A 13,339-nucleotide genomic window follows, 5' to 3' on the forward strand; every position below is an offset into this window, starting at 1 on the left:
AATGAGTTCATGACCAATCTGATAATCTCAACTGAAACAATATAATGAACAAACCTAGATTGCTGTTAAGTCTTTCATCTTTTAGAATGGATTGTAGGTTTTGATTCATTAATATGTAAATCCCAGAACTTCTTTTAAATCCCATTCTACAGGTAATTTAAGGTTTTATAAAAAAAAGTGACGTCTTAGTTCAGACAATGCATTAAAGGTGTGAGGTTAGAGTGTCTCTGTAACCCAAGCTGAGTGAGACTGGTTCTATTTCCAAAGTAGGAGTTATAAAATGTTACATGGATTGACTGCCTGCAGATTGTGCACTTTTTGAGCAAAATAGAATGTATCTGCAAATATAATTCTGTAAATTCAAATTCACCCCATAGACTTATGTGTTTGTGCCTGAATGAGTGAGAGTGAGAAGAAAGAAAGAGAGGGTGGAGAGAGAGAGAGAAAACAGAGAGAGAGAGAGAAAAAAAATAGAGAGAGAGAACAGAGAGAGAAAAGAAAGAGAGGAGAGAGAGAACAGATAGAGAACAGAGAGAGAAGAGTGATGGAAGAGAGAGAGAGAGAAGAGGGAGAAAGACAGAGAAGAGAGAAAAGAAAGAAAGGAGAGAGAGGAGTGTGAGGAGAGAGAAAAGAGAGAGAGACAAGAGAGAGAAAGAAAAAAGAGGTGGAGAAGAGAGAGAGGAGAGAGAGAGAGAAAAGAGAGAGAGAGATGAGGGGATATATCCTAGGATTATGTGGGAAGCAAGAGAGGAAATTGCAGTACCGTTGGCAATGATCTTCTCGTCTTCACTGGCAACAGGGGTGGTACCAGGGGACTGGAGAGTAGCGAATGTTGTGCCCCTGTTCAAAAAAGGGAATAGGGATAACCCCGGGAATTACAGGCCAGTTAGTCTGTCTTCTGTGGTAGGCAAAGTAATGGAAAGGGTACTGAGGGATAGGATTTATGAGTATCTGGAAAGACACTGCTTGATTAGGGACAGCCAGCACGGATTTGTGAAGGGTAGGTCTTGCCTTACAAGTCTTATTGAATTCTTCGAGGAGGAGACCAAGCATGTGGATGAGGGTAGAGCAGTGGATGTAGTGTACATGGATTTTAGTAAGGCATTTGATAAGGTTCCCCATGGTAGGCTTATGCGGAAAGTCAGGAGGCATGGGATAGAGGGAAATTTGGCCAATTGGATAGAAAACTGGCTAACCGGTCGAAGTCAGAGAGTGGTGGTAGATGGTAAATATTCAGCATGGAGCCCAGTTACAAGTGGAGTTCCGCAGGGATCAGTTCTGGGTCCTCTGCTGTTTGTAATTTTTATTAATGACTTAGATGAGGGAGTCGAAGGGTGGGTCAGTAAATTTGCAGATGATACAAAGATAGGTGGAGTTTTGGACAGTGAGGAGGGCTGTTGTCGGCTGCAGAGGGACTTAGATATTATGCAGAGCTGGGCTGAGGAGTGGCAGATGGAGTTCAACCCTGCCAAGTGTGAGGTTGTCCATTTTGGAAGAACAAATAAGAATGCGGAATACAGGGTTAATGGTAGGGTTCTTAGTCAGGTGGAGGAACAGGGGGATCTTGGGGTCTATGTACATAGATCTTTGAAGGTTGCCACTCAGGTGGATAGAGTTTGTAAGAAGGCCTATGGAGTATTATCGTTCATTAGCAGAGGGATTGAATTCAAGAGTCGTGAAGTGATGTTGCAGCTGTACAGGACTTTGGTTAGGCCACAGTTGGAGTACTGTGTGCAGTTCTGGTCGCCTCACTTTAGGAAAGATGTGGAAGCTTTGGAGAGGGTGCAGAGAAGATTTACCAGGATGTTGCCTGGAATGGAGAGTAGGTCGTACGAGGATAGGTTGAGAGTTCTCAGCCTTTTCTCGTTGGAACGGCGAAGGATGAGGGGTGACTTGATAGAGGTTTATAAGATGATCAGAGGAATAGATAGAGTAGACAGTCAGAAACTTTTTCCCCGGGTACAACAGAGTGTTACAAGGGGACATAAATTTAAGGTGAAGGGTGGAAGGTATAGGGGAGATGTCAGGGGTGGGTTCTTTACCCAGAGAGTGGTGGGGGCATGGAATGCGCTGCCCGTGGGAGTGGTAGAGTCAGAATCATTGGCGACCTTTAAGCGGCATTTGGATAGGTACATGGATGGGTGCTTAATCTAGGATAGAAGTTCGGCACAACATCGTGGGCCGAAGGGCCTGTTCTGTGCTGTATTGTTCTATGTTCTATGTTCTATGTTCTATGAGCGAGAAGAGAGAGAGTGAGAAAAGAGTGAGAAGAGAGAGAGACCAGAGCAAAGAGAGAGGAGAGAGCAAAAGAGAGAGAGAGAGAAGAGAGAGACAGGAGAGAGAGGAGAGACAGGAGAGAGAGAGATAAAAAAGAAAGAAGAGGGGAAGGGAGAGAAAAGAGAGAAGAGAAAAAGGAGAGAGGGAGAGATAAGAGTGAGAAGAGAGGGAGAAGAGAGAGAAAAGAGAGAGAGGAGAAAGAGACAGGATAGAGAGAAGAGAGAGAGGAGAGAGAGGAGAGACAGGAGAGAGAGATAAAAAAGAAAGAAGAGGGGAAGGGAGAGAAAAGAGAGAAGAGAGAAAGGAGAGAGGGAGAGATGAGAGTGAGATGAGAGTGAGAAGAGAGAGAGAAGAGAGAGAGGAGAGACAGGAGAGAGAGAGAGAGAGAAAGGGAGAGAGAAGAGAGTGAGAAAGGAGAGTAAAAAGAGAGAGAAGGAAGAGAGAGAAAAGAGAGAGAGAGAAAAAAAGAGGGAGAGAGAGAAAAGAGAGAGGCGAGAGAGAGGAGAAAGAAAAGAGAGAAGAGAGAGAGAAAAAAGAGAGAGAGAAGGGGGAGAGAAGAGAGAGAGGAAAGAGGGGAGAGAGAGATGAGAGAGGAGGGAGAAAAAAAGAGAGAGAAGGGGGAGAGAAGAGAGAGAAGAGAGAGAAGAAAGAGAGGAGAGAGAGAGACGAGAGAGGAGGGAGAGAAAAGAGAGAGAGAAGAGATTGGAGAGAGAGAGGGAAAACAGAGAAAAGAAAGAGAGAGAGAATCATGCATTGGGGTCACTTGTAATGTGACATGAACCCAATATCCTGGATGAGGCCATCCTCATGGATACCAAATGTGGCTATCAGCCTCTGCTCTACCACTCTGTATTGTTATGTATCCCAACATCTGCCTTGGAGGATGGTCACCCGAAGATCCGAGGTCGAATCTCCCTGACCACTGAAGTGCTCCCCGACTGGGAGGGAACTCTACTGTCTGGTGGCTGTTGCATGGTGTCCATTCATCCATTGACGTAGCGTTTGCTTGGTCTCGCCAATGTACCATGCCTCAGGGCATCTTTGCCTACAATGTATGAGATAGACATTGTTGGCCGAGTCACATAAGCAATGGTAGCATCCATCTCAACACTTTGACACATCTTGCAGCGGTAGCCATTACAGGGTTGTACGGTGTTGTGGTTGATGTTGCCCTGAAGGCTGGGCAGTTTGCTGGGCACAATGGTCTGTTTAAAGGCAAGAATTAGAGGCGTGGGGAAGGTTTTTAGAGGCAATGTGTTGCAGGTTGTGAGGAACTGGTGATTGTTGAGTTGAGCATCATACCCTGTTCTTATGTAGGCGCTCTTCAGCACTTTCAAGCATCTGTTGTGTTCCTCTTCATTTGAACATTCATCCTGTGTATGCGTAGGGCTTGTCTGTAGGCTGGTTTAACATGTTTAGCGTGGAAACTTGCGACTATACACTGGCCAGTAACCGAACCAGCACATGGCAGATAAGAATTCTACCACTGAACCACCAATGAACCACCAATAAAACAGCAATCCCCTTCAGACAAGCCCTATGCCCAGAAGCTCAGATTCAATTCCCAGCCAATGTATAGCCACAGGTTTCCACCCTAAACATATTAAAACAGCCAATGGACAAGCCCCACGCACACACAGGATCTGTTCAGATGTGGAGGAATGCCCCGGACACTTGAAAGTGCTCAAGGATGCCCTCATAAGAACAGGATACAATGCTCAACTCATCGATTGACAGTTCCAAAGTGCTACAGCAAGAAACTTTAAACAACCACCAAACCTTAAACAGACCATTCTCCGCAGCAAACTGCCCAGCCTTCAGGACAATATCAACCACAACACCGTACAACCCTACTAGTAATGGCTACTAGTGCAAGAAGTTTCAGTGTCAACATAGATACTACCAGACACCACCCACCATGTATGCGGTAGGTTCTCTTGTGACTCAGCCAATGTCGTCTGTCTTATATGCTGCAAGCAAGGATGCCCGGCAACATGGTACATTGGCGAGACCAAGCAGATGCTAGGAGAATGGATAAATGGACACCACGCAACAATTGCCAGCCAGGGGTGTTCCCTCCCAGTCAGGGAACACTTCAGTGGTCAGTGACATTTGGCCTAGATCTTTGGTTGACCATCCTCCAAGGCAGACGCTGGGACAGGAAACAATGCAAGATGGCCGAGCAGAGGCTGATAGCCAAGTGCGGCACCTATGAGGATAGCCTCAACTGGGACCTTGGGTTCATGTCACACTACAGGTGACCACAACACACACACTCACATACACACACTCACTCTCTCATGCACAATACATATAAGTCTATGGGGTGAATTTGCATTGACCAGAATTGTATTTCCAGATACATTCTATTTTGCTCAAAAAGCACACAACCTGCAGTCAATCCATGTAACATTTTATAAATTCCTACTTTGGAAATTGAACCAGTCTCACTCAAGATTTGGATACAGACACACTCTAACATCACACCTCTAATGCATTCTCTGAGCTGAGATGTCACTTTTTTTATAAAATCTTAAGCTATCTTTCGAATGTAACTTAAAAGAAGTTCTGGGATTTACATATTAATAAACCAAAACCGGCAACACATTCTAAAAGATGAAAGATTTAACAGCAATCTAGGTTTGTTCAATATATCGTTTCAGTTGCATGACACTGTAGTCTTTTGCTCTAAATTCTGTGTCTTTTGGTCCTGCTTCACAACCAGCTGAAGCAGGAGCAGTGCTTCGAAAGCTAGTACGTCCAAATAAATCTGTTGGACCATAGCCTGGTGTTGTGTGATTTTTAGCTTTGCCCACCCCAGTCCAACACTGGCACTTCCACATCATGGCCCTTATTCTTAGTCTATAACCCTGAGTTGTGGACTTCCTCAACATCGGGAACATTCATCCTGCATTTAGTCTGTTTAGTCCCATCAGGATTTTATATATTTCTATGAGATTCCACCCTCATTCTTCTAAATTCTAATGAGTACCAGGCCGGTCAATCTAGTCTTTCTACATATATCAGTCCTGTCATCCAGGGAATCAGTCAATAGCAAGAATGGCAGGCTGGCAGACCAAAACTGCACACAATACTCAAGATGAAACCTCACCAAGGCCCTGTATAACCACAGCAAAACATTATTACTCCAAACTCAAATCCTCTCGCAATGAAGGCCAGCAATCCATTATCTTTCCTCCCTGCCTGCTACACCTGCATGTCAAATAAATGAACAATAGATTTTGGCCTTCAATCTCAAAAACCCACTTGAACCGAACAAATGAACTTATTTCATATGAGCATAATGTCTGACAAAACAAAATATTAAAAATAGTATCTTTAGATTTTTATCAAGAAGAATGTCAAAACAAACAAAACTCAACTGGCAAGGTGGAAAATGTCATATTCTAAAGGATTTATAATCAAGTGTCTTTCATATTCCAAAGTCAATAACTTTCTAACAATAAGATATTGATGAATCTTAATAAAAATTGTCTCAGTAATTAAAAACCAAAAGAACTGCAGATACTGTAAATCAGAAACAAAAACTGAAATTGCCGGTAAAGTTCAACAGATCTGGCAGTATCTGTGAAGAGAAATCAGAGTTAATGTTTTGGGTCCAGTGTCCCTTCCTCAGACTTAAGAAAGTTCAACTCTGAGGAAAGGTTTCTTGACCCGAAATGTGCACGCTGATTTCTCACCACAGATACTGCCAGACCTGCTGAGCTTTTCCAGCAATTTCTGTTTCGGTCTCAGTAATTATCAAATTCAAAATAAGACTAACCAAAACTTACATTATCATGGCTAAGCATCACTGCTTTAGGGACTCCTGTTGTTCCAGAAGTGTAGATTAGTGTGCAACATTGGTTGGCATTCTGAGACTCAATAATTTCGTCCAACTGTATATCCGAAATACTTTTCCCAAGTTCCAGAAATTTCTTCCACTTAAAGTTTAAAACAAAATTAAAATACTTATTTTTTAAAAAGGCAAATAATGTCTTTAAATACTTAAAAATTAAAAATTCTTCGTAAGGTAATGCATATTATGCTAAATTCCTATTTAATTATTGGATGATTAAAAGATGTAATAAAGTATTGATTTCCAGAAGCTATTTTGAGAACACTTACGCTAAAAATATTTGGTTGGTGTTCTTCCACTGCATATTTGTACTGAACAATCGCTTTAAGGTGAGGCAACTGATGTGCAATCTACAAGTAAAACTCAAAAATAATTACATTTTCATTGCAAGATTTAATTGGAAAATAAAGTTCATTTCTCAGGATATACAATATAGAAGCTGTGAGCTAAAATAAAAATAATTATGTACAGTATTAGTCAGACAATCTGCCATTTAATTCTGGTCTTTTATAGTACTGAAGCACTTAAAGAGCACAGAAAAAGGTGGGGGAGAAGTGTACAGGCTTAGGCATTCTTCACTGGGAAACATGAGCAGCATTTCAGACTATAGGCTGAAACCTCAAAATGTCAGGGTAAAACACATATCTTGATTTTTTTTAGCCTATTTTTCTAATCAACCTATTCGGAGATGTTATTACACACCTCTGGAGTAGGTTGGACCCAACCCAGGTCTCTTGGTCCAGGAGTAGGGACACTACCACTGTACCATAATAGCCCTAATACAGACTGTGATCCTGCATTGTACTGAACATATTCAACTGACAACAGTTTAGCAGTAATTGACTGTTAGTGGCCATTTAGGAGTCACTCACTTTCAAATTGAGGATGATAAACAGGCTCTCAAAGCCGGAGGACAAGTAAGAGGCCTCTAACATGGAAGGAGCTGCTGCCTGCCATTGCAGTTGAGTGAGAAAGAGCAGGGCAGAGAGGGCGGGGCAGGGTGGGGTGGGTGGGGAGTCACTTAATCTTGAAATACCCAGTCAACACCCTTTTGAAAAAAAATTTGAAAAATATGGGCCACATTTCTGTAGCATCTTTGTAAAAGAGACACTATGTGACTGAAGCCATAGCCAAGTGGGCAGGGAGGAGCCTTCAAAATCTGTCTGGAATGCTGTGCTATAGTTTGACGCCAGGAGGATATCTCCAGACAGTTACTGCTCCACCAAAACACAGTGGGCCTCACAAGTCAAGTGGAAAATTTTACTCAGACTCTAACTAATAGGCCAGTTAAGGTTGTGGATCAATGTTACACTATCTGCAATTTTTGGGTCTTGGGCTTTTAGCAAAATAGCTCAAAGGTGTAATGGTACCAGCAAAAAAAACACACACAAAGTTCCTGCCCAAGGACAACTTTAAAAATATTAAGAAGTTTGACAGGATCTGTGTGTGGAGACACTGTATCTGCTTACATGAGCATGAGATTTTAAATATAAATTAGCCATTAGCAAATCAAATAAAGATTTAGGAGGAATTTCTGTACTAAGGAGTAGTTGCATTGATGTAAACAAAAGGAAGAATTTGTGGACAGAGAAAGAGAATGAATGTTTCAAGTCCAGTATGACTCTTCTTCACATCTCTGAACACTCAAAATATTCAGAAAAACTGTTTTGAGTATTTTGATTTCTGGGAAAAAGTCATACTGAACTCAAACTGTTAATCATGGAGTCATACAGTACAGAACTGGCCCTTCAGCCCATTAATCTAGATGACTAAAAATACGCTTTTACCAGATTAGTCCTACTTTCCTGCACTAGGCCCATAGTCTTGAACTCTTAACTCTGCTTGTCTCTCCACAGATGCAGCCAGAACTGCTGAGTTTCTCCTGCATTTCTGTGTTTGCTTCAGATTTCCAACACCCTGCAGTATTTTATTTTTAAAGGAATGATGTAGTACAGGCATAGGGTAGGAGCTCTGACCCTTTGAAACATCAGCATTGACCAGACAGGCCACTTCTTTCTTTAATGCAGATTAAATGTAATTCTATGTACAATAGGTTTCATTGAATAAGTAACAACAAGAAAAAATGCAACAGATGTTCTTAAAAGAATTTTCAAAATTATAAAGGATCCTCATAAAAGACATATGCTGATAGATATCATGGAATTAAAGGACACACACAGCACATGTGGATAGAGAATGTTTGAAGATTGGAAAGAATAAACTAAAGGAAGCTTTAAGACGTGTTGTGTTTTGGGGCCATGTTATTTCCTATTAAAGTATACATAAATTACCTGGACTTCAATTACCTGTATTACCGTAATTACCTATATTAGAATATGTAGCTTCCAATATATGCAAGTGCACTATACTTTAAATTGGTTGTCAGCATAATTCTTTGCTCATTCAGAATTATCCAGCAAATACTGTCCAACTGCAGAATCACCTAATGCTCGACACTGTATTGCATGTTTTACAGGTTCTACACTACGAAACAATTTATTAAATAGAACAGGCCATTGAAAAAGGCGATAGCTGTATTTGTAATATTTGCTTCAAGGTTTTAATGACCAACTCTCCTGCTCACAATGAATTAATTATTTTTGCTTGACAAAGTCTCTTGTAATTATTAAAACAGTATAGTCTGAAATGAAAAAAAAACAGCACCTGCAGAACTTTCAGCAGTTGGTGATGGTGCTCCACCACCAGAACATTAGCCTCACAGTGATCTGCCACATGTCTGCATGCTTCTGGAGAATTTGTTGCATACATCCCAACAGCCAAGCCACTGCATTGGAGAGAAACTTGCTATTAATATGCACAATGTTTCAACAAATGCTAAGTTACACCTTATTTGACAGAAGATTTAATTGCACAAGTAAACCAATAAAACAGTTACACTGTAGATGGCAACTTTACAATTCTCCTTTTAAGTATTAAAATTGTTTTTTTCTCCCATAATTTTGACATTTAACTTCTTAAGATAGCAGTGAATTGAATTGCAAAAAGCCAGAAAAATCCCAATGTGATCTTTATTGTACGCAGAATACCATTTTGATTCCACTTAAGAGATTGCAAATGCTACCAAAATCTTGGGATTAGAGAGCAAAATTAACCCGGCTCTTGATGGAATTCAGTGACTCCTGCATGTGAAGGATAGCATTAAACTGACAATAATGTGCATCATAGGTGATAAAACTTGCAGTGTTGATTGACTATGCGCTGGATGTAGATGGACACTAGGCCCAAGTACAGAAGAATTGTGTAATTAAACCCTGTGAAAAATTAAGGTTCCAAAGAGGAGATTAACGAAAGTAGAAAAAATAAAAATTAGGTCCTACAAAGTATTTGATCATATTCTCCTACAAAGCTACAATCATTCTATCATTAAGAAATCAGTCTGCAAAATGACTATGCAAAGAAATTCACTTAATCCATTCCAATGTGTTTTCAATCCACTCGGGTGCCATTACATTTAGAGAGAAATTTGAAAACCTATTTTAAAACAAAATAATGAGGCCTCAAGATTTCACAATTTTAAACAAAATTCCATTTTATATAGAAAACTTGAACAAAACAAGCACCAATAATTATATTAACACATGAATTATAACTTTATATATCAGAATCACAGAATCATTTCTAAAGTGGCTCTTTGCTCATCAGGGTTGTTCTGTCAAGATTACACTACTCCCTACTCTAATCCCATTTTCCTGCCCTCGGTCCTTAACCTTGAATGTTACGACACTTCAAGTATTCATTCAAGTATTTTTTCAATGTTGAGAGCTTCCTGCCTCAATTACCTTTCCAGGTAATGCATTCCAGACTCCCACCTCCAACCAATGTCCCTTTGGGTGATTAAGTTTTCTTCAAATCTCCTGCCTTTAAAACATGCCTCCCTGTTATTGATCCTTTGGCAGAGGGGAACAGCTGCTTTTTATTCACCTTGTCCAGGCCCCTCAATCTTATACACCTCTATCAGCTTGCCTCTCAACATACTCTGCTCTGAAGGAAATAACCCAAATTAATCCAGGCTCCCTTCAGAGCTGAAATGCTCCATTCCAGTCAACATCCAGGTGAATCTCCTCTGCACCTCCTCCAGTGAAATCACATATTTCTGATCATATTTGACCAGAACTGCACATAGTACTCCACCTGTGACTTAAACAAAGTTCTATACACCTCCAATATAGCCTTGCTGCTCTTATAACCTATGCCACAATTGATAAAGGTAAGTCTCCTGTATGCCTTCTCGACTACCCTATTACCCTGTCCTGCCATCTTCAGGGGTCTGTAGACAAGCATCCCAAGATACCTATGTTTCTCTGAGCATCCTGGTATCCTGACATTTATTGAGTTTTCCCTCATCTTGTTACTTTCTCAAAAGTGCATCACCTCATACTTGTCAGGGTTAAGTTGCACCTACTATTGGTGCACCCATCTGACCAATCCATTTATATCCTCTGTAACATCACACTTTCCTGCTTATTGTCAACCACCTAGCCAATCTTAGTCATCTTACACAAACTTACTTATCAACTCCCTCATTCTCATCTATGTCATTTATGAATGTCACAAACAATAAAGGGAACTAGCAATGAAGCCTTTTGGTATGCCACTGCACACCAAGCTTCAATCATACAAACACCTGTCTCCTGTCACTAAGCCAATTTTGCCAAGTTACCTTGGATCCCATCGTCTTTTATCTTCTGTATCAGTTTCCCATGTGGGACTTTGTCAAAGGCTTTGCAGAAATCCATATAAATCACACCAACTACACTACCCTCAACCAAACATTTGATCACCTCCTCAAAAACTTCCACCAGATTTCTTAGGCATGACCTTGTTCTGTCAAAGCCATGCTGACTATCCATGATCTTACCCTGCTTTTCTCAATAGAAATTAGTTTTCTCCTTCACTATTTTCTCGAATAGTTTCCCTGATGTTAGATTTACTGATCTGTAGTTCCTTGGTATACCACTACTACCTTTCTTGTAAAGTGGAACAACAATAACTGTCCTTCAGTACTTCCCCTGTGGACCGAGACAATTTAACGATTTGGGTCAGGGCACCTGTAATTTCCTCCCTTGGCTCCCCAGCAACCGGGGACACAATTCATCTGGACATGGGAATTTGTCCACTTCTAAATCTCTAACACCTCCTTGATTATTGGATCAATTTGCTCAAGAACCTCACATTCTATCTTAGGAATTCTGTACTTGAAGTACCAGCAAAGATGTTGCATTTTACTTTCTAAGGATTACAACAATATTTATTAGTTATTTATATCTGACAGGACCACCCCTAACGTATACCACAGTCCTCTGAGAACTTCTTTGAAATTCCAGCTATTCTCAGAAATAGGGCTTTCATTTACTACCTCCTGATTGTGGATGCCTCAATCTTTTTTTCCAGTGACCTTGACTAAATTTCCAAGCATATCTCCCAGTTGCTTTCTTTCGCTAAAACACTGATGATCGATGCACTTTTTATCCAGTAGCTACAAAATCTGCAATCTTCCAGCTTCTTTTCCCTCAGGAAATCCAAATTGGGACCAGCCCCAAAAGCATTCATGCAGAGAGTGACGTAGTTGACTTTCTCTCTATGCTTGCAGTGCATGTTTAACTAATTTTCATTTACTTGGCTCTATTCTCACTGCACACGCAATCCAAGATGCAACTGAACTCTCAAAGTAAAAGCTCCCAGATAAAATGAACCCAATGAATAGGCTCCATCCATCTCAATGATAACACAACATTCTCTGGGATGTCCTCAAATAGACTCTTAGGTCAAGTTTCCCAAATTTAAATTCCTTCTTTGGTCCAATGAAAAAAAAAGGATTTTGAAATCCTTCAATGTTTTTCAACTAATGAAGCTCCAACTCATAATATCAGAAGGTGGTGCAGAGGGTGCAGAGGAGATTTACTAGGATGCTGCCTGGTATAGAAGAAATGTCTTACTAGGAAAGGCTGAGGGCCTTGAGACTGTTTTCATTAGAGAGAAGAAGGTTGAGAGGTGACTTAATAGAGACATACAAGATAATCAGAGGGTTAGAAAGGGTGGACAGGGAGAGCCTTTTTCCAAGAATGGGAACTGCAAACACAAGGGGACACAACTTTAAAGTGAGGGGAGATAGGTATAAGACAGATGTCAGAGGTAGTTTCTTTACTCAGAGAGTAGTAAAGGTATGGAATGCTTTGCCTGCATCGGTAGTAGACTCGCCAAGTTTAAGTGCAGTTAAGTCGCCTTTGGACATTCATATGGACGTACATGGAATAGTGTAGGTAGGATGGGCTTCAGATTAGTATAACAGGGCGGCGCAACATTGAGGGCCGAAGGGGCTGTACTGTGCTGTAATATTCTATTCTATTTTATTCTATGCTATTCTATCAGAATATTTCTCTATACTGTACTTACTGCAAGGATTCTTTAGTGATTTGACTACAGTGTTTTATGATTTAACCTTTCTGGCTGTTCACCTCTTAGGTCAACACAGCCTCAAACTTATACTTGTAATAAACTACCACCTTAAACATGTAAGTTAGCTCGCTGAGCTTGAAGGTTTGTTTTCAGGTGTTTCGTTACCATACTAGGTAACAAGTTAACGGAACACCCATGGGACCAGCAATATCAGAGCTCACAGCAGAATCAGTAATGCAGAGACTTGAACACGTTGCCCTCCCATTTATCCAACACAAACCTTGGTTCCACTTTGTAGATGACAACTTTGTCATCACAAAACAGAACAAATTAGAGGAAATATACAACACATCAACAATATCCTGACAGGCACAAAATTCACAAAAGAGGAGAACGACAACAGACTCCCATTCCGAGACGTGACAGTTGAATGTACAGTCAACAGAGAGCTTAAAACCAGCATCTACAGAAAAACAACAAACACAGACCAAATACTTAACTTCAGAAGCAATCATCCCAACACCCATAAATGGAGCTGCATCAGGATATTATTTCAACAAGCCATATCACACAACAGCACCCAAGAACTACAAAAAGCAGAAGAAAAATATCTATACAATGTTTTCAAGAAATATGGATACCCAATAAATACAATCCGCCAATTCCTCAGAAACAAACCCAAACAAGCAGATGCAACGCAATCAAAACCTATAGCCACATTACCTTACATCAAAGACATAACAGAAATTATTTCCAGACTACTCAGACCCTTTGGCATCATGGTAG

General features: G+C 40.6%; 1 protein-coding gene across 1 annotated transcript in view; it reads right to left on the minus strand.

The window, feature by feature from the left end:
* The window catches only part of LOC140478761 (long-chain-fatty-acid--CoA ligase ACSBG2-like), a 111,433-nt gene that overhangs the window by 65,407 nt on the left and 32,687 nt on the right, over window positions 1-13,339 (minus strand). The window contains exons 5-7 of the mRNA XM_072572110.1: window positions 8,801-8,921; window positions 6,406-6,486; window positions 6,072-6,221 (exon numbers count right to left, since the gene is read on the minus strand). Of these exons, the coding sequence (XP_072428211.1) occupies window positions 6,072-6,221; window positions 6,406-6,486; window positions 8,801-8,921 (352 nt within the window). The remainder of the gene's footprint in view (window positions 1-6,071; window positions 6,222-6,405; window positions 6,487-8,800; window positions 8,922-13,339) is intronic.

The sequence above is a fragment of the Chiloscyllium punctatum genome, chromosome 1 (assembly GCF_047496795.1).
Source record: "Chiloscyllium punctatum isolate Juve2018m chromosome 1, sChiPun1.3, whole genome shotgun sequence".
NCBI lineage: Eukaryota > Metazoa > Chordata > Chondrichthyes > Orectolobiformes > Hemiscylliidae > Chiloscyllium > Chiloscyllium punctatum.